We start from the raw sequence: 19,974 nt of genomic DNA, 5'->3' as shown, positions 1-19,974 counted from the left end.
AAGGGCCATCGCGAAGTGGCCAAATTTCTCGTTCAACGCGGAGCAGTAGACAACGGGAACAACTTGTCTTTTAACTCTTGATGACTTAGGTAACGAGCGCCGGACCGTTCGTGGGATACCCTTGTTTTGAAAGTTTTAGTCGAACAATCTCTTAATCAACGGCTTCATCTCGTACCTGGACGACGGAAACCCGAGCACAGCTAGGAAACTAAATAGATCGAGCTCGATGGAACAACATGCATGTAACAGTGCAAAAGCGCAAGTGAATTCGATAAACACTATTAACAAGAGACACCGAAAACTTCCAAGCATCAAAGCCTCAGCCTTAGTCTCAACCAAAAAATAAACATGAAAGCATTTCATCTGACCAAAAAAACAAAAAGTCGTAACATCGTAAGGCGAGTGTAGTAAATAGCAGAAAAGAAAAGACTTCCAGCGTCAATCAACGACCAAGAGCCCGAAGCCTGTCTTTCAATAAATCCATCTCCTTCTCATAATCCGTGCTAGCACGCTTGGCGACTCTTTCTCGATCACTATCTTTCAGCATCACGGACCGGTATTGGCCATCGCCATCTGGTGCACCGACTGTTACCCAGACGAATTTCGTACCGGGGGTATTTGGTTGTGATCGTTCTTGAGTTCCTTGCCAGAACATTTCTCTTGGCATAGATTGATCGGGAGAGACGGCGTCAGCGGAGGCTGGACGACCGCCAAGACGACCATGTTTGATCCAGACTTTGAGGGTATCTTTGATGAAAGCGATTTTCTGGATGAAGGCGTTTGCGTCCAAGATATCGCGAATTCGATCTTCGATTGAGTTCACCGAGTCGCCGTTGGCGATGCTGAGGAACGTAGCAGCTTCATCTGAGGCGACGGCTCGCGTGTCAAACCCGTTCGAGTGCATCTTGCCCTTCGCGGCGAAGTATCGGGCGGCGGATGGCGAGAGATGGTAGAAGTCGACCCAGGGAGACGAGCTGCGAGTGCGGCCTGGTGAGATGACAAGCTTGGTGTGGTCGGGGAAGTTGAACTGGAAGGCGCCGTCTCCGAAGCCCCATATTCCAACATTGCCGAGCCGCTGGTAGAACTTGATGAACTGGCCGCTATTCTGTTGAGGGATGTCATCGTCCATGATACCTTCGTCACCATGGCGACCGAGTGCTCCAATCATGTATTTGCCGAATTGGTCCACGAGCTTCATGCGCTTGATCTTCTCTGCATCGGCTCGTTCGGGTTCAGGGCCTGACTGGGTGCGAGTTCTCATCGCTTTTGAGCTCTTATCGAAAAGTGATGGAGAGATCATTGCTCGTCGGATACCGCGGCACCCTAACAAGTCATCGTCCCTGTTTTCGTAGAACTCAACCGCACGTCCGTTGCGAGGAACAAGCTGATCCGATTCGGAGTAAAACAGTGGTTTCATGTCGCCGTCCTCGACACTTCGTGCCTTGCGACGAATGTGTCTCTCTCCATCTCGAACCACGACACTTGTTGCTGGCTGCCCGTTTTCTCCCTTGAAAACACATCCAACACTACCGTCATCCAAGACATATCCGATGCCATAGCGATTTGTGTAGTCAACCCATTTAATGACATAGGCATGGGGCTGTTTCCTCGCTCCGCCACGTCGACGACTGGGCGCGTGGTTGACCAAATTCGACAGCAACAGACGCAAGTCGGTGTTCACTTCGGTCAGCGAAGTCCTAGGGAGAAGCTCGCAGAGATCTTCAGTGTGGAAAAGAGGACTCAATCCTAGGCTGGAGCGGGCCCTCCCGGCTGTCTTACTATTAGACCGACTGATTCCATTGGAATCAGATCGGGTAAGTCCAGTAGACGAAGACGAAGACTTGGACTGGCTAGACGACGATCGCGCGCTTTCCTCGATGGGGCTGGCCTTCCGTCGTTCATTTCTCTCCGCGATAGCCTTCGGGTCCATCCTCGACGAGGATCGCAGGGATGTCTGGCGGGTGATCGCTGTGCGTTCCTCGGAAATTGTAGATGGCTGCCGTTCTCTCGTTGGGATGGAAGCCTGTGGCAACTCCTGGTCAGCGGCTGCCAATCTGCGAGACTGAGAACGCGTTTTGCCTACAGTCAGGCCTGATGGCATGCTTGTTGACTTGGTTAATTGAGGAACGGCATCCCTTTCCTTGCTGTGCAGAGTCGTTGCTTGAGATGCTGATGCCAGCCTTCGTGTGCGGATGGGACGTTCCGCTAGGCCACCAGCGGGTACCTCAGTAGCCAAAGACTGCGTCGGTTTTGCTTCTGGGGCGCCATGGTAAGGTCCGGATGAGGCAGGAGGATCGCTAACTCCGGGTGCCCTTCTGGGAGATAGAGGAGGCACACGAGCTTGTTGGCGAAGCGTTGCGGCATGACTTTGTCCCTCCATGCGCCTTTGTTGGGCAGCAAGGAGGGCAGCGTTGGTTCGTGAAGCTGCCACGGGGTTGGGGCGAACACCAACACTGCGCCGCGACAGAGTGCTGCTGTCAAGCATGGACTCTTCGCTGCGAACCTTGCGGGAAGTTTCCAACAGACACCAATCCCCATCGAGATCGTGTGGCCATCGGTAAACAAAGTCAGGTGTCAGCGGAACAACTGGGCGCAAACCTCTCTGGTCCTCTGCGTCGCACTCAGCGTAGGCTGACTTAGAGCAGTTCCTTCCCACAGATTTTCGAGCCGTTCCGTCGGGCTTCTTTCCAACTCCACAGAGAGAGTAGAAAGCAGCCTTGCAGGAATGGTACCGCTGACTGGGGTCGTCCACTTGGTACACATAGGCACGAAGCTTTTCGTCAGAATCCAGGCTGTAGCCACCCACCATACAATCACCCCGTGGTGAAGCATCCTTGAGCCATAGCGGCTTATTGTAACGACAACCTGCATCCAATTGGCGCGGAATGCAGCCATCGTACATGTTGAAAAATGGGTGTTCAACAATGTCATCCGGATCTGGCCGTTCCTCATCAACTAGGTTCAAGCAGCTAGTAACGAGGTCCTTCGCTTCTTCCGGAATGAAGTTGTTGGTGTCCGATTCCTTGGGCCAGACATAGCTCAAGTTTCGGACCTTCTTGTAAATTTCTTCTTGTGTTTTTGATTGGAAAGGCGGGTATCCAGTGAGCATGGCGAAGCAAATAACACCCAATGACCAAATGTCCACTTTTTGTGTATGGCCACCTTTGCTCTTATCAAGGACTTCAGGAGCAATGTAGTTGGGAGTTCCACATAGCGTGTTTCGTCGCTTTGCATCCTTGTCTGAGAGAATCATCGCAGCAAGTCCAAAATCTCCAACTTTGATGTTCATATTGTGATCTAGGAACAGGTTCCCCATTTTGAGGTCGCGGTGTGCGACAAATCGCTTGTGAAGATATTTGACTGCCGCGCAAAGCTGGATCATGAATCGTCGCACCTCGGGCAAGCTTAGACACCGACGTTTCCGTACCATATCCATCACCGACCCGTTGGGACATAGCTCCAGGACGACGTATGTGCTGGATTCAAAGGCGAATGCACGGTAAAATTGAACGATAAAAGGATGTCGCATTTTGGAGTGGATTTGAAGCTCGGTCCGAAACTGCGAAATAGAAGTCAGAACCCTGTCAACCACCGAGTCCACAGGTTTGGCATACCTTCTCCTCCATCTTTTTCTGGGGCATCTGGGATTTTACCACTTTCATGGCATACACTCGACCGTTGCGCGCCAATGTACCCTCATAGCAAACGGCAAATCCACCTTTCCCTAGAAATGCGCCTATCGAGTATCTCTCCCCGCCATCTTCCGGCTCCAAAACTATTGATGGCGGCGGTTCGGCGTGATTCTTGGCTGACGAGGATTTTGTTTGCGCGCTTGGCGGTGCAGTATTCTTGTCGAAAGCCTTACGATCCATGACAAGTTTGGGCTTTATCATCTGGTTCGTAGTGCGTGGGGAAAGGGCCTCCATTCTCATCGGGTCGTTCTTTCTATAGCAGTTGTCGAATTATTGTATCGCGGAGGTCCGAGGGTGCGCAGACAAAGGGTATCGAGCGTCAAGTCGTAAAAAGGGTATTAAGTGGTGGTTCTTAAGGGTATCAAGTTGGTGCAAGATTGGTATCCCTGCAACTGTCAAGTCAGAATCCGCTTTACAGTCGGCAACCCGAAGCCAGTCGGTTGAGACGGGAACAAGTGCGGGATAGGAGAAAGGCGTACTTAAATGCAAATCGCTAAAGAAGCAAAACTGTACAGAGCTCCGAAAAAACCACGGCGCCTCAATTGAGGGTTGGGAGTGGAGGAAGAGAAGACCATAACAGTTTGCTCAATGCGGAAATCGATAAACAGTCCCGAGGTCACGTGTCGGTCATCCCATGCGTTTACCCTTGATTGTTAGTTATGTCTTCGAATATTATTTAAATGTTAGATAGCCTGTAAGTATATGATACACTCGCTTGGATTATTATCTATTGCTAAAAACTGTTAAGCTTGGCTTGTTGTTGAGTTCCGTTGCCATGATATATATTTTCGTTTGTTTACATGAAACCTTAAAACCCCTCTACTAATCCGTTGAGATCAACGAGAATAATATCAAAATTCTTGATCTGCCTCAGCAACATTGGCTCTGTTTGCGGTCACGATAGAGCTCTATTGGAAAATAATACACATCATGTCACTCTGGGCCTTGTTAGGGACTCTGAGTTGTTTTTGTCAATCATAAAACCGGTTTAGGATGTATAGTTCCCCTAACTACCTGAAGATCTGATAATATTGGGTAACTCCTACAGTTCCCACAACTCGAGCTTTATGGATTTAGATGCCACTACTCAATTACATGATTGCAGCTATATCTCAGGAAATTAATTCTGCTTAAGAAAGAGAAGGATCGTGATTATGAAGCAAGTGGCTGGACACATGTTGATCACTGCGCTTCGCGATAAAATAAGAAAAAGTAAATGTCAATAATCGAAAGTGAATCCAACTGTCTTGTCCTATGGTCAGACTATAGCAACATTCTCAATGCCAGACTCAAGAGTGGATCTGGGGTAAATCAAACCTCCACGACAACCTTCGCAGCCGAAACTCCCTTCTGGCATAGAGCAACGCCCTCAGCAACCTTATCCAACCCCTTCAACACCACAGCCTCAGGAACACACTTAATAGTCCCATCCTTCAAAGCCTCAGGAAGGAACTTCCCCCAAACACTCTCCACAATCTCCTTGTTGTCACCGATATTTGCGGTATCAGTCACTACCAACAATCATCAGCATGAGCCTCATGACCGAACATCTCACACCTCCAATGAAGACACAAAAGAAAAGAACAACTTACCACCAAGAACCTCAACCCCCTCAGGAACATCCGCAATTCTCGGATTATTACTAACGACCCTTCCACACCCAAGACCCAGCACAACATCGACACACAACTTCCAAGTGTGATCGTCACCAATAGCATCCAAAGCCCCCAAAAACTTACCCCCAGCAATCTTAACAGCATCAACCAAATCCTGAACAACAGTCTCACTCTTATACTCCAAAACAGCGATCGCACCCAACGACCTCACAAACTCATGGTTCTTACTCGAAGCCGTAGCAACGACAGTAGCACCCGATGCAACGGCAAGTTGAATAGCGGCAGATCCACAACTAGACGAACCACCCCAGACGAGAATCACTTTGCCGATAGGCTCTGGCTTTGGGGACTTGGGAAGAGGGAGACCTAGGCGAGCTGGCGGGTAGAGGCCCATTGCGGAGGTGCTTACTGCTAAGGGGAGGACGCTTCCTTCTGTGAAGGAAATGTTGTCCGGGAGGTGGACGGCAACGGCTGTGTTGATTATTGTGTAGTTTTGGTATGCGCTGTCTCGGATTTCGTGCGAGAGGAACCAGTTTGCGTTTCTGGTGTGAATGTAAGCTTTGCGCTAGATCTATAGCTTATATGTGGATGTAGGGTTTGCTGCATCTTACCCAGCTACGCGATCACCTTTCTTGAATGCTGTCACGTCTTTGCCTACTTCGTAGACTTCACCGGCGAGATCAGCGCCTAGGATCTGAGCGAAAGTATTGATTAGTTGGACTCATGTATTGCGTCAGGGTCACTTACGAATGGATATTTGCTTGGGAAGGGTAGATGGGGACCATAGAGCTGGATCTTCCAGTCCACTGTCGCATAGCCAGTTAGCGTTCTATCAAATAAAAAGCAGAGAATAACAAACTCGGGTTAACAGCAACAGCCTTATTCTTAACAAGGATTTCGTTTGGACCAGGAGTATACAGAGGAGCTTCCTGGACAACGAATTGGCCGCCCGCTTCGAGGAGCCAGACACCGGTGTTTGAGGCTGACATAGTGAAGGGGGAAGAGTAATATGAAGACTGAATTGCAATTGTTTGAATGAATACTAAAACCGACCATCCGACCAAGCTTTATATAGATGTCCAGTTTGATCCACGAGAGGTTAGTGGAGTCGTGATTTGGCGCTAGTCCTCCACTCGTATTCCTCGGGGATAACGGGATTTGCAGTCTAAACGGCTTCCGGATTCTTGTCCATTCGAGGCAGCCAACGTCGGACTTAATCGCTGGTAAAGAAAATACTGCACATATCCGAAATCCTTCATAGTATTCTTTGTATCATTGGTTTTACGAGTCCTTGGCGATGCGTGCTGGTTTCGTTAACTCCGGTAACAGAGCAGTGGCCCGAAGTCAGGGTGTTCATGACTCTCACATGTGTAGAACACATGATTCGGATCGCGTATTCATTGCGTTATCTTGATAATATATATAAATTCTCAGTTTCGCATCCACCTCTAGCTGAACCTCCAGTGGAAGTGTGATGCTTCCTGTGGTAGGAAACGTATCATCCCCAAAGAATGTTCATCTTTGCCCACACACTGTCTTTCTTGATTGGCACATTGTCCGGGTCATCGTTTGCTTCATCAATCGCCAGCTGCACTGGCACCTGGCTAAGCGGTATAATCCCGGTCCGACGGATTAGTTTGTAACCCCCGTATGCAAAGAGAACGAGAGGAATGTCACTGCGTTGGATATTAGCGGGGACATGATGCGCAGAAATAAAAACATACAGATACGACGACACAAATGAGGCCGGATCCCAGTTTCCTTTCGTGAAAACCTCGAATCCTCCGGTCAGTAGAATGATGACGCAGGAGATCAACGCGAACCAGCTGGTATATCCTGGAATAAGTCAATATGGTTAATTTTGACACTGTAACAAAGGTACACACTAGTAATCCGATTGTGCCACGGCAAGGCCGTACCAGGAATGCCTTGCTTGTCCATTGCTTGCAAAAGCCGAATATGGTTCAGCGCGATAGTAATCCATGAGACCAAGGTACCAGCAGCCGTCAAATCTACGAACCACCAGAAAACATTCATGGCACCGTTCGAGACGCACATGTAGGCGAGAAGAGAGAAAAGAACCTGCAGCAATACACACATGTACGGCACTCCCCACTTGCTAGTCCGCAGGAAAATCTTAGGTGCATGACCTTTAATGGCAAGACCATAGAGCGTTCTTGTTCCCGCCAAGATACTCTGATTGGAAGCAGACCACGCAGATGTCAAGCAGACAGCATTCACAACTGATGGAATGGCTTTGATACCTGCATCACCAGCAGCAATAACAAACGGACTTGTTGCCGCAGTACCGGAGTCGTTACCAAGACGATCATCCGCACTGGAAACCAACATGCCCACAATGAGCACGGCAGCGAGATAGAAAAGGGATACACGCGCAAAGACCCTCTTACAGGCCTTTGGGATGTTTTGCCGCGGATTCTTCGTTTCGGCAGCGGCCATGGCGAGGGATTCAACGCCGGCGAACGAATACACAGCGTTGGTCATGACAGCCCAAAAGCCAAGGAAGTGGCCCCAAGAACCCTGGGCGATGTACTCGACGAACGGGCCAGGCTCTTTCCAGTAATGGAACCCCTTTCGCGGGACACCGGGCACACCACCAAGGTCAATAACGAGGCCCAAAATAACCACGAAGATGACGAGGAGGATCTTCAATATGGCGAAGATAAACTCAATCTCGCCATAGACGCGAATGAATGAAATAGCGACCACCACAGAGACCACGATGAGGATAGTCACCCACACAGCTGCGTTGATGTCTGTCCAGTACTGGATCAGGACTACACTGGCGGAAATTTCACTCGGAACACTGATAAAGCATCCATACACAACGTTCCATCCGATCGCAAATGAAAGCGCCGGGTCGACGAGGACCTCTGCATGTCGGACAAAGGATCCAGTAACCGGGAGCAGTGCTGAGACTTCACCCAGGGCAAATTGAATGCAGCAGACGACTATACCCACGAACATGTAGCCTAACAGGGCACCTAGTGGACCACCAGTAGCGATTGACCCACCAAGACCGAGGAAAAGACCAGTTCCCTATGTTATAGTTAGACGAGAAAGCGAAGAGAAACATCAACCTCACATACAATTGCACCCGCAATGGCAATCATCTGAATATGGCGCTGGTCCAGGCCCCGAATCAGACTTTGGCGTTCACGCTGGGTAACGATCTGTCCATCGTCAGGGATTATGGCCCTAGGTGGACCTGAATGTGGGGGTAGTTGATCTTCCACATCTTGTACGGTGTACCTGCTCCCTGTCTTGGGATGACCCCCAAAATCTGCCATGTTATCTGAGGGAACAAATTGTGAGGCCAAAGCCAGTGTAGAAAAGATTTCCCCGCTAGTGATCCAATCACACCATCTGAGTGGTTGATGAGGGAAGCTAATTAATTCTTATCTCGGAACCGAGGCTGCGGCTTGAGAAGCTTGCGTAAAGCAAAGGGATGTCTCAATTGAACGGAATTTCCGAATGATGTTGGGAATGCATGCATGAGGTGATTGGCTCGATACCTGCATGTTCGTATTATCATTGCGTCGAGGCGAACGAGCACCTCCCCGGAATGGTATCCCGACTGGGAAGGATTCTGTTCAGGCATTCGGAGGTCTCCGACAGGTCCACTCCTGTCGAGTTTCACATTTTGCTTATATCAACGTAAATCGCATTTGACTATGGATCCAAGCGCAGCCAAGCAGATCTGCAGCCAAGGATCCAGGTCAGAGATTGAGTGGAGTGCTTCTTTGGAGTTGGGGGCAACGAGCTAGCAAGATAGGAGATGCATACGTGCAATTCCAGCTCATCAACAATGAATGTGATAGAATTGAGTAACCTTGAAGTGTATCGAGATATCCTCGTACATGTAATTGGCAACTTGCAAGCCCGGACCACTGGCTGAGTCAGCGGTGCCTGGATCTGATGTAAGAAAGTGACTCAAGCTTCATTTCTCTCTACCGAATACCATGTCCTTAACACTGAAGCTCTCCTCCTTGGCAATTAGGACCTTGTCCAAGCCTATTGCTGTAGGCTTGACCCGCCACTGATGGTTAATCTTCTAGCTGACCAAACGCAGAATCAAATCAAAGCCCAAGCCCGTGAACATGAGCGGTTCCGCAAGATCTGCGTCTCGATGGCGCAGGCCCTTCACAGATTTGATATGCGCCTTCGATTAGGATCCATCCGCGACACTGCAGCTTCACAAAGACAAGCTGCGGCCGAAGCTGCAGCTAGGAAACTCAAACCTACCTCGCCGACCGTCAAGAATGCCGCAGAGACTAAGGCTGCTGAGGAGGCGGAAGCCAAAGCCAAAGCTGCAGCCGAAGAAGCAGCCAAACCCCAGCACTATCGTATCCGACCCCTCTCCGAATCGAAAGCCATCGAGTCTGGCGCCAATTTCATCTCCGAGTCCTTCCTTTTCCTTGTTGCGGGAGGTCTGATTCTCTTCGAGTCATGGCGCTCACGGCAGAAGGAAAGCACACGACGATCAGATGTTGAGGGGAGATTGGTTGAGTTGGAACAATCGGAGCAGGCCGCGCGCGGAGCTCTGGTGGCTCTAGAAAAGGAGTTGCTACAGCTCAGAGCTAAGCACGGAGAGCTACCCAAGTTGCCGACGAACAGGATTCTACCGAAAGAGATCTATGAGCAAGCCCCAGAAGTGGAATCACCAGAGGTCCCTCAGGGATGGTTCTCGCGCATTGCCTCTTATGTGTCCTTCAGCCAGAGTGCCGAGCCGTCTGGAACCCCGGCTGCACCTAATGCCCAACCCGCACCAGACAAGCCTGGATCAACAGAACCTTCACCGAAACCCGCTGCTTCTACCGAGAAAGCGCCAGTGTCTGCGCCAAAGAGCTCGTGATATATGTTGGATTGATCGTAGCGTTTGGTACATACCGATATCCTGCGACAGAAGGTCGGCGTGCATTTGATTTTTTTTGTTTCTATCTAGATACCCTGTCACATTCAAAGACGAGGACTTCTGTCCTCTCTTCAACTATGAGCCTTGGAGAGGTTATTGCTCTGCAAGTTCTAGCGGGGTTAATTGTTGATATACTCTCTCCTCTTTGTTGATGTATATAGACTCACGGTCAGGCTTCAAATTAACTCTCCTTTAATAGTCTTCGTACCCATCCCTTTGGTTTCTTTCATTATGTCCTGCTGCTATCATTCCGTATCTTCCATCTACACATGATTTCTCTATGAACATGTCGTTCCTACCCTGGCGGAAGAGCCACCTTATAATTATATTTACAGACATCAACATATTACGATCTAGAACCCTATTTTATACATACAGTGTCCATACCCTTGGGCCAAAAACTTGAAGCCCAATTGCAATGATTGTGGCTGATTAGGCAGTATGTTTGAAGGGTTATGCCCAATGACGTCGCTGCTTCTATTCTTGACCCGCATTAGCCACAAAGCCGTGACGCGCGTGGCGGTCGGAAAAGAATTAACAGAGGAAAGCAATGTGAGTGGAGGAGAAGTCTGAATAATCGTAGAAACCCAAGCCATATGGCGTCTGATTTGCCCCCTGAGGCAGCAATCGGAAGACCCTGGTGTGGCGCAGTGTTTGTCTTCGTTTGACTGGTCGTACGTAAGTCCCCCAGTCACCCATTCCTCTCTACTCACACTTGCTCGACTCTACACTCTACACTCTTTGTACACTCTTTCAATTCCTCCAATACCTGCGCAGTTGACAGGTCATATTTGCATTTGTCGCCTAGGCGCGACATCCCGACAGCTTGACACAAGATGGTAGGCCTACTGTGACCGCAATGAGAGCACCACACTGACCCGATTGCGGAACAGGGTCAGTCACGACGCCCCGCAGGTGGGGAGAAGAAGAGCCGCTTCGGGCGGTCCAAAGCAGTCGCCGACGTTGGCGATGGCCGGCAAGCGGGGGGCAAGCCGCAGGTCAAGAAGGCCACGTTCGAGAGCAGCAAGAAGAAGGAGATCGGAGTGTCAGATCTTACACTACTCAGCAAGATCTCCAACGAGGCCATCAACGACAATTTGAAGCTCCGATTTGAGCATGACGAAATTTATGTAAGGGATCGCTTTCGCACGCGGACTGCGGGGTTGAGCGCGAACACGAGTACAGGCTGACGGGAGATGTTTAGACCTACATTGGCCATGTGTTGGTCTCTGTGAACCCTTTCCGAGATCGTAAGTTGCTCCGCGGTGAGGTTGACTGCTTTGCTGACAGTGCGATCCAGTGGGCATCTACACCGATAATGTTCTCGATTCGTACCGCGGCAAGAACCGTCTCGAAGTTCCTCCTCATGTATTCGGAGTCGCCGAATCGGCATACTACAATATGAAGTCCTACAAGGACAACCAGTGTGTTATTATTTCCGGTGAATCCGGTGCCGGAAAAACGGAGGCAGCCAAGCGGATCATGCAATACATTGCCAGTGTATCTGGCGGCGGCGATTCCTCTATTCAGCAGACCAAGGACATGGTGTTGGCGACAAATCCTTTACTGGAGTCTTTTGGTAATGCGAAGACCCTGCGCAACAACAACTCGTCGCGATTCGGCAAGTACCTGGAATTGGAGTTCAATGCCAACGGCGAGCCGGTGGGTGCCAATATTACGAACTACTTACTGGAGAAGTCCCGAGTCGTTGGCCAGATTGCGAACGAGCGAAACTTTCACATTTTCTACCAGCTCACAAAGGGCGCCCCACAAAAGTACCGGGACAACTTCGGTCTACAGCAGCCGCAATCATACCTTTACACGAGTCGTTCGAAGTGTTTCGATGTGCCCGGAGTCGACGATGTTGCCGAGTTCAAGGATACTTTGGATGCGATGAAGATTATTGGAATGAGCGACGCAGAACAGGACAATGTGTTCCGCATGCTGGCCGCTATTCTATGGATTGGTAATGTTCAGTTCAGCGAGGATGACTCTGGCAATGCTACGATTACCGATCAGTCCGTTGTCGATTTTGTTGCCTATTTGCTGGAGGTTGATGCCGACCAAGTGAACAAGGCCCTGACAATTCGCCTGATGGAGACCGCTCGAGGAGGCCGCAGAGGTTCTGTTTACGAGGTGCCACTCAACACAGTCCAAGCCTCCGCCGTTCGGGACGCTTTGTCCAAGGGAATCTATTTCAACCTGTTTGACTGGATCGTGGGTCGCGTCAATCAGTCACTGACTGCTCGTGGGTCTATCAGCAACTCGATCGGTATTCTGGATATTTACGGATTCGAGATCTTTGAGAAGAACTCGTTCGAACAACTTTGCATCAACTACGTTAATGAAAAGTTGCAGCAGATTTTTATTCAGTTGACCCTGAAGGCCGAGCAGGATGAGTATGCTCGCGAGGAGATCAAGTGGACCCCAATCAAGTACTTCGACAACAAGGTGGTGTGTTCGTTGATTGAGGATAAGCGTCCTCCTGGTGTCTTCGCCGCCTTGAACGATGCTTGCGCAACTGCCCACGCCGATTCCGGTGCTGCCGATAATACCTTTGTTGGCAGGTTGAACTTCCTGTCTCAGAACCCCAACTTCGAGGGTCGCCAGGGCCAGTTCATCATTAAGCATTACGCCGGTGATGTCAGTTACGCTGTTGAGGGAATGACGGACAAAAACAAGGACCAGTTGTTGAAGGACTTGTTGAATCTCGCCCAATCGAGTAGCAATGAATTCGTTCACACTCTGTTCCCCAACCAGGTTAACCAGGATGACAAGCGTCGCCCGCCTACCGCTGGTGACAAGATCAAGGCATCTGCTAATGATCTTGTGGCCACGCTCATGAAGGCACAGCCTTCTTACATCCGTACCATCAAGCCCAACGACAACAAGGCTCCCAAGGAGTACAACGTTGGCAATGTTCTGCACCAGATCAAGTACCTTGGTCTTCAGGAGAACGTTCGCATTCGTCGTGCTGGATTTGCCTACCGTCAAACGTTTGACAAATTTGTTGAACGATTCTACCTTCTATCTCCCAAGACCTCCTACGCCGGTGACTACACATGGAGTGGTGATGTGGAAACTGGTGCTAAGCAGATTTTGAAGGACACCCGTATTCCCGCCGAGGAGTACCAAATGGGTATTACCAAGGTGTTCGTCAAGACTCCCGAGACGCTGTTCGCACTTGAAGCCATGCGTGACAAGTACTGGCACAACATGGCCATTCGCATTCAGCGCGCCTGGAGAAACTACCTCAGGTACCGTATCGAATGTGCGATCCGTATCCAGCGCTTCTGGCGCCGCATGAACGGTGGACTCGAGCTCATCAAGGTTCGTGATCAGGGGCACCAATTGCTCCAGGGCCGCAAAGAGCGCCGGAGAATGAGTCTGTTGGGCTCTCGACGCTTCCTCGGTGATTACCTCGGCGTTGGCAACGCTGGTGGTCCTGGTGAAATGATCCGTAATGGTGCAGGCATCAGCGGTTCAGAGGACATAGTTTTCTCTTGCCGTGCCGAGCTCTTGATTTCCAAGTTTGGTCGTTCCAGCAAGCCAGTTCCTCGGATTCTGGTATTGACGACCCGACATGTCTTCATTGTATCGCAGAGCATTGTCAACAACCAGCTTGTCATCGCCTCGGAACGAACGGTCCCTGTTGGAGCTATCAAGAGTGTCAGCACCTCGAATCTCAAGGATGACTGGTTCTCGTTGATTATCGGAGCCCAGGAGCCCGATCCTCTGCTCAACTGTGTCTTCAAGACCGAGTTCTTCACCCACCTCAATACCGTCCTGCGTGGCTCTCTCACTTTAAAGATTGGAGAGAGCATTGAATACAACAAGAAGCCTGGCAAGCTGGCTATGGTCAAAGCGGTTAAGGACCCGGCTGCTGGGAATGTCGACAGCTACAAGAGTAGCACTATTCATACGAGTGCTGGTGAACCTCCCAGCTCTGTCTCGAAGCCTACCCCACGACCAAAGGCAGTTGCTGCCCGCCCAGTCACCAAGGGCAAACTCCTCCGCCCCGGTGGCCCTGGTGGTGGTCCCTCGAAACTGTCCCAGGCTGCTCGCAGACCTGTCCCTGCCGAGCAACCTCTACCTCGGCCTACCCCACAGCCTGCAACAGCACCGCAGCCTGCAACCCAGTCGCGGATTGTGCCTCAACCCGTGGCAGCTGCGGCCGCTGCCCACACCCGCAACGAGTCCACTAGCTCTATGAGAGCCCCGCCACCACCTCCCCCTGCTGCACCTCCAGCTGCAAAGAAGCCCACTGCAAAGGTCAAGTATGACTTTAACAGCGACCGGGCCAACGAACTTTCCATCCGCACGGGCGAAATCGTACAGATTGTGTCCAAGGAAGGAAACGGTACGTACATTCCTCTACTCTGACGATATAATACTAATTATCACAGGTTGGTGGCTGTGCATGAACACAACAACCTCTACGCAAGGCTGGACCCCCGAAGCCTACCTTGAAGAGGTAGCTGTCGCTCCCACGCCTAAACCCGCCCCTCCTCCACCTCCCGCGGCACCCCGCGCAACCCCCAGCCCTACCCCCAACGGCGCAGTCGCAGCCGCCAAGAGCAAGCCCGCCCCGCCAGCCCCTCCTGCCAAGCGACCCAACATGGCCGGCCGCAAGCCCGCACCTCCACCCGCACCCAGGGATAGCACCACGAGCATGAACTCAGGCGACTCCTCTGGCGCCAGTGGCCGCGGCACACCCAACAGCGCATCGAACGCCAGTCTAGCAGGTGGTCTTGCTGAAGCGTTACGGGCACGGCAGAGCGCCATGCAGGGCAAACACGATGACGACGACGAGTGGTAGATTTGAGCATTCGTGTGAGCTTTGTTTATGGTCGGTCGCGGTGTTGGACTTTTTCTGCGCTTAGCGTTGACCTTTGCGTTCATCTTTCTCGAGTTTCCATGCTGGCTCTGTGGTATGGATGTGTGTGTATGTATTCGTCGACAAGAGACAGCGAGTCTTTGTTCCAGTTTTGTTATTGGCTTACTTTGGTGGCCTTGTGTTTTACCGTAGATTCCATTCCATTCCATTCAATATATACCGTTTTTCAGTTTTATGCCAATGGAGAGAAATACAAGTTCATATTCATTTTGATGCCGGCCATATGTCGAACTACATACAATGGAAGTAAAATCAAGCTATGCTAAGCATACATCCCTTAGGAGAGGAACTTGCTGGCCAAACCCATCAACCCACTGGGACCACCAGTACCACCAATACCACCACCCTGACTCTTCATGTACATCTTAAGAGCCATCTCGGCAGCATTGTTAACAGCAGACTGCTTATCACCAGACTAAACCACAACAACAATTAGCAACCAAGTAACAATAACCAAAAAAAAGGAAAATAAAAGAAAGAGAGAATACATACCACATTCCCAGAACTATTCTTCTCCTCCCACAATTTCCCAGCCTGAGCCATAGCAAGCCCAATCAACTTATTCTTATCCATACCGCCATCAGACCCGGAACTCGAACCACCAGTAAACATCTTCAAAGCCTGCATAGCAGCGCCCGCACCAAGAGTCTGGCTATCATGCTGTCCAGAACTAGATCCAGATCCAGAGCCATACATAGCCTGGTGCGATTTCACAGCATGCTCCTCATCAACCTCAGAATCATTATACTGACTCTTCCGCTCCTTGATGAAGTCCAATGCGGAGTTGAAGAGAGACCCGGATGCACCGCTGTCGTGGTGTTCCTGTGCGTGTTGCGCCGCGCTGCTGAAGTCGTCACCGTTGTTGCTGTTGCGGCGGTTGTGGTGGGATTGGGTTTGTTCGCCGTAGCCGGAGCTGCTGCCTTGGTTGCTGTAGCCACCCTGGTTTCCACCGTAGTTTTGGTTTCCGCCGTAGCCACCGCTGGAACCACCGTAGCCCTGGTTTCCGTGGGATTCGTTGCGGTCGGAGAAATCTTGGCTCTGGTCGTAGTAGTTGCTACCGCCTGAGCCGCCGCCGCCGTATTCCTGGTTTCCGTAAGACATTTTGGTTGAGGTGGTTGAGTTGAATGAGGTAGATGAAAGATGAAGATGGAAGATGATAAAGGAGGAACAAGAGAAGCGGAAAGAAGGAATCACAGGGAAGTGAGCTCAGCTGAGGAGGGGAGGAGGGGCTGCGGGGCTTGTTTACGTTGTCAGAGGCGATTGATCGGTGGGCCAATTATGGGTTTGTTTAGCTGTTTAGGGCTGATTATTGGGTTTAGGGAGAATATTAATTTACTTGTTGGCTATGGCATGGTTAGGGGTTGGTAGTAGCACTAGTAGTAACTTGGTGTTAGTTAAAGTAGATAGATCGACACCTAATTCAAACTTCGATCGATCTCGATCGAGTGTGTAGGTGCAGGCAAGGTATGTTACGCATAGTAATTGTATATAACTATGATAACTTAGGGACATCCACATCCAAGTACTCTATGAATCAGAAACAGAACAGAAACAGACCACCAACGCCGAGACCAGGGTATCAGATGCAGATGAAAAGCTCAAAAAGACCAATCCAGGACATAAAACAAAATCAACGAAGGGAAAAAAAGAAAGAGTATCCTCAAAGAATCAAAGCCTCATGCTCATCACTTGACAAATTCCTCAAAAAGCGCAACGACCTCTCGCGCGCACTCAACACACACCGCGAATCCTCCTCCAACTCAACCTCACTCGCCCACTCACTAGGCAAATCCGTCAACCCAACCCGCTGCCCCCACTGCCTCCGCTCATACTGCATAAAGCCACCGAAATGGCGATCAGTATTCGCAACCCAAATCTCCGAGCCATCAGGCGAGAAATCCGCACCACCAATCTCCCCAAAGAAATCATGAACCTGTCTCGATTGGAAGAGTTGTGCATCCAGAATTGAAATTCGATCAGCTGGCTCAGTGCACAGCAACATCCGCGGACCACCGCCGACAGGCGAAAAACGTAGAGATCTATACCCTGCCACGTCGGAGTCGATTGTTTCGAGGGGTCGCCACGTGCGCGCGTCCCAGATGATGAGTGTTTTGTCCTGGTTGCTTGTTGCTATATGGCGCATATCCGGTGACCAGGCGCAGGCGAAGCCAAAGTCGCGGTGGCCGCGGAGGGGGTGGACTGGCCGGCCGGTATCGGATTCTATGACCCACGCGTCTGGCGAGTCGCCGATTACGACCCGGAGGCGGCTGTCGGGCGAGGTTGCGGTACAGTTTATTGGTTGGGAGAGTTCGTGATCGGAGGTGAAGATGTTTGTCTCTGTGTCGAGGATGCGGAGGTGTTTGTCGTTTGAGGCGAAGACACCGATTGGGGAGGGGCCCGTTCGGTTCGGGATTATGTCTACATGGTTTGTTATGCCGTCGTTGAAGTCGGGGGTTACTAGGCCTTTTGTGCCGGAGCCGGAGCCGGTTGAGCTGCGGAGGGCGTATTCGCCGCAGAAACCGCCGGCGATTGTGAGGTCGTGGGCTGTTTTCATTGTTGATATCTTGACTGGCCCTAGGAAGCCGGAGTCTGGGTCTGCTTGGCTTAGATCGATGAGGCAGCGTGCGTCGCCGGTTGTTGGTGTCCATGATAGTACCTTGGAATGGCAGGCGAAATGGACAGTATTGGATGCTGGGGTGGAGATCAAGTTGCGGAGTTGGAAATGCTCGATGGAGGCTTTGTATGAAGTGTGCATGGAGGTCCCGCGGAAGAATGACTCTTTTCCCGGAAGTCGCTTGGCATGGCTCATATGCGAATAATCCAAGTTATGGTATGATGTGTACCAAGCATCACGCAGTGTTCGAGCATCGGAGCGTTTGACACGCAGCGTTTCAGTCCAAGGAATCTGCTGTAAATCGTAAAAGTCGCGCCTCCATTCATGCGGCCGAACGACCGTCTGTGGCGGACTCCAACTAATCATCTTGGACAATGGGCGGAGCTGTGGCGGGATCCTGCTTTCGCTGTGGAAGCCGTGGGGGATAACATTGGTTTGGACCATCCAGCGCTGGATGAACTCATCAATAGTGAGGTTGCGCTCGTACGTAGAGGTGTGAATGATAGATGCCGGGTGAGGTCCAGGGAATTCCGGCTGATCAGCAAAGTCTGGGGTATCAGAGGGATCTAAAACTGGGATGCCAAGCGTCTGGGGTAGATCCACATCAATATCGTCGTAGTTGATATTGAGATAAAAGTCATTGAGATCGAAATCCGCCATCGGGAGATCCTCGGTCGGGCTGCCTCTGCGTTGACGGTAGTATTCCTCCTCGTCCGGATAGAATCGGATAAAGTCCTCAAACTCATCATCTGGGATAGAAGGCGGAGAAGGATTATCTTCGACGACATCGGACTCGTAATCCATAACCATATCTTTGTCGCGCGCACTATCGTCGCATTCCTGCGTAATCATAGTCATATTGTCATGACCAGCGGCGCGATCAAGTAACTGCCGAACAACCGAGTCCATATTAACATCACGATCAGGACGAGATCCAAAAACAAAATCCGGCCCCGAAGCACTATCCGTGTCAGACGGTGTCGGGTAAAAACTCCTATGCCCAGGTAGGAGGGAGTTCCCTCTGAAAACATGAAAATCCGGAGGACTACCAGCACCAGTAACAGCGTTAACGACCTCAGAAACTAAAAACGACCCGCTGTGATCATTTACGGGGCGAGGATACTGCGAAACAGCAGCAAGGGCGGCGACACCGACATCATGTAAACGGCGATCGACGTCGGAGGCCATATTAGTCTGCGCAGAATGATCGGCGTGGGAAAAGATATCCGAGTGCAAGGTCGAATCGTCTTCCGGGACGGAGGATCGATTTCTGGAAGAATGCGAAGAAGGATTCATGACTCGCGGGGACCTCTCAATATCACATGACACATGGCATGTCGTATCGCGACGAGGGTGGTGGTGGGATGACGGGCGATTCGAATCACAGGAATGAAGCATCGCCCGCCGCCATATACCGAAAAGGGAATCCTGCCGAGATATTGGAACTCACGGCAGTGACTGTGGCAGTGAGAGTGAGCGTGACGGTTGCGATCACAATCACGAGCCAGGGCAAGGGTTGCACAAGCTAAAGTGGGTAGAGGTTAAAGCCGGGATCTGACGATTGCTGCTTTGACGTCGGTCGCCTCAAAGCTGACTGCTCACTCGTCCCTACACTGCGTGGCGTACGTCCACAGGGATGCGGCCGAGACAGTATGCCGAGTCAACCGCGAGAGAAGCTGAGAGGGGAAGTAATCAAAGTAGAGGGGAAAGATTTAGCTATGAAACGCCGGACTCGAGGGGCCGGACAAAGCGGTAGACTTTTCCGTTTCGAGGGGCCAGGGGGAGATCCGAGGGATGAAATTGTCTATTCAGAACGTGGCAGTGGGAACGTGGAGAGCCCGAGAATGTAAGATGACGCGGGGGAGATGTTAAAATGCGTCCAGACTACAGAGGACGTACAGGGTAGGCTGCAGGTGACAGATAGAATTACAGGAGGGGCTCCGGGGAGCAACGATTCGTTAGTCAGCACTCCCTATAGATTTCAAGTTTTATAGAGCAGAGGCATCCAAGGATATAACTAAGTTGAGAGAACCTCGCATATGTAAATAATAATGCAGGGAGCGACGCACTGCAGATCTAAGCCGGGCAAGCCTGGTGACCTGCGCTTTGATCCTGTTAGGCACAGCTTGGGCCGAAGAGCCTGTAAAAGGCCAGAGTGGCAGCCCTGGAGAGGCTGAGAGCTTATGTGGACAGGGGAAGAGCATGGTGCACTTTGGAAT

The 19,974-nt window shown here is 50.9% G+C and overlaps 7 protein-coding genes across 7 annotated transcripts; 2 read left to right on the top strand and 5 right to left on the bottom strand.

Moving 5' to 3' along the window:
* Positions 1-442: 442 nt before the first annotated feature.
* Positions 443-3,872, bottom strand: N7446_004938 (CDC5/polo family serine/threonine-protein kinase; the record flags this gene model as incomplete). The annotated part of the gene is made up of 2 exons (XM_058513686.1): positions 443-3,559; positions 3,615-3,872. 2 exons carry the CDS (start codon positions 3,870-3,872, stop codon positions 443-445), a joined length of 3,375 nt encoding a protein of 1,124 aa, XP_058375015.1.
* A 1,131-nt stretch (positions 3,873-5,003) lies between these two features.
* Positions 5,004-6,311, bottom strand: N7446_004937 (zinc-binding alcohol dehydrogenase family protein; the record flags this gene model as incomplete). The annotated part of the gene is made up of 5 exons (XM_058513685.1): positions 6,168-6,311; positions 6,056-6,114; positions 5,920-6,002; positions 5,285-5,850; positions 5,004-5,203 (listed from the first exon to the last, which is right to left on the bottom strand). Exons 1-5 carry the CDS (start codon positions 6,295-6,297, stop codon positions 5,004-5,006), a joined length of 1,038 nt encoding a protein of 345 aa, XP_058375014.1. The 5' UTR covers positions 6,298-6,311.
* Positions 6,312-6,737: 426 nt separating this feature from the next.
* Positions 6,738-8,880, bottom strand: N7446_004936 (uncharacterized protein). Its single transcript, XM_058513684.1, has 4 exons — positions 8,419-8,880; positions 7,195-8,368; positions 7,033-7,144; positions 6,738-6,984 (listed from the first exon to the last, which is right to left on the bottom strand). The coding sequence occupies exons 1-4, from the start codon at positions 8,617-8,619 to the stop codon at positions 6,807-6,809; spliced, it is 1,665 nt and encodes a 554-aa protein (XP_058375013.1). The 5' UTR covers positions 8,620-8,880; the 3' UTR covers positions 6,738-6,806.
* Positions 8,881-9,291: 411 nt separating this feature from the next.
* Positions 9,292-10,267, top strand: N7446_004935 (OPA3 family protein; the record flags this gene model as incomplete). Its single annotated transcript, XM_058513683.1, has 2 exons — positions 9,292-9,351; positions 9,402-10,267. The coding sequence occupies 2 exons, from the start codon at positions 9,292-9,294 to the stop codon at positions 10,182-10,184; spliced, it is 843 nt and encodes a 280-aa protein (XP_058375012.1). The 3' UTR covers positions 10,185-10,267.
* Positions 10,268-11,080: 813 nt separating this feature from the next.
* N7446_004934 (class I myosin myoA) lies at positions 11,081-15,063 on the top strand (the record flags this gene model as incomplete). The annotated part of the gene is made up of 5 exons (XM_058513682.1): positions 11,081-11,083; positions 11,138-11,374; positions 11,449-11,494; positions 11,545-14,604; positions 14,651-15,063. 5 exons carry the CDS (start codon positions 11,081-11,083, stop codon positions 15,061-15,063), a joined length of 3,759 nt encoding a protein of 1,252 aa, XP_058375011.1.
* A 328-nt stretch (positions 15,064-15,391) lies between these two features.
* Positions 15,392-16,300, bottom strand: N7446_004933 (uncharacterized protein). Its single transcript, XM_058513681.1, has 2 exons — positions 15,634-16,300; positions 15,392-15,556 (listed from the first exon to the last, which is right to left on the bottom strand). Exons 1-2 carry the CDS (start codon positions 16,240-16,242, stop codon positions 15,419-15,421), a joined length of 747 nt encoding a protein of 248 aa, XP_058375010.1. The 5' UTR covers positions 16,243-16,300; the 3' UTR covers positions 15,392-15,418.
* A 501-nt stretch (positions 16,301-16,801) lies between these two features.
* On the bottom strand, positions 16,802-19,051 carry N7446_004932 (WD40 repeat domain-containing protein; the record flags this gene model as incomplete). Its single annotated transcript, XM_058513680.1, has 1 exon — positions 16,802-19,051. The coding sequence occupies one exon, from the start codon at positions 19,049-19,051 to the stop codon at positions 16,802-16,804; it is 2,250 nt and encodes a 749-aa protein (XP_058375009.1).
* Positions 19,052-19,974: the final 923 nt, after the last annotated feature.

Source organism: Penicillium canescens (assembly GCF_028828765.1).
Source record: "Penicillium canescens strain IBT 15451 chromosome Unknown utg000003l_segment0_segment0, whole genome shotgun sequence".
In the NCBI taxonomy this organism is placed as follows: domain Eukaryota; kingdom Fungi; phylum Ascomycota; class Eurotiomycetes; order Eurotiales; family Aspergillaceae; genus Penicillium; species Penicillium canescens.
The sequence above is the reverse complement of the archived record's forward strand: the minus strand, read 5'-3'. Positions and strand labels throughout refer to the sequence as shown.

Coding starts and splice junctions, on each gene's coding strand:
- N7446_004936 (XM_058513684.1), bottom strand. CDS start 8,619: ATGGCAGATTTTGGGGGTCATCCCAAGACAGGGAGCAGGTACACCGTA. Junction 7,145..7,194: donor GTGGCACAATCGGATTACTA/GTGTGTACCTTT, acceptor GACTTATTCCAG/GATATACCAGCTGGTTCGCG. Junction 6,985..7,032: donor TCATTTGTGTCGTCGTATCT/GTATGTTTTTAT, acceptor TATCCAACGCAG/TGACATTCCTCTCGTTCTCT.
- N7446_004933 (XM_058513681.1), bottom strand. CDS start 16,242: ATGTCTTACGGAAACCAGGAATACGGCGGCGGCGGCTCAGGCGGTAGC. Junction 15,557..15,633: donor AGAATAGTTCTGGGAATGTG/GTATGTATTCTC, acceptor GTTGTGGTTTAG/TCTGGTGATAAGCAGTCTGC.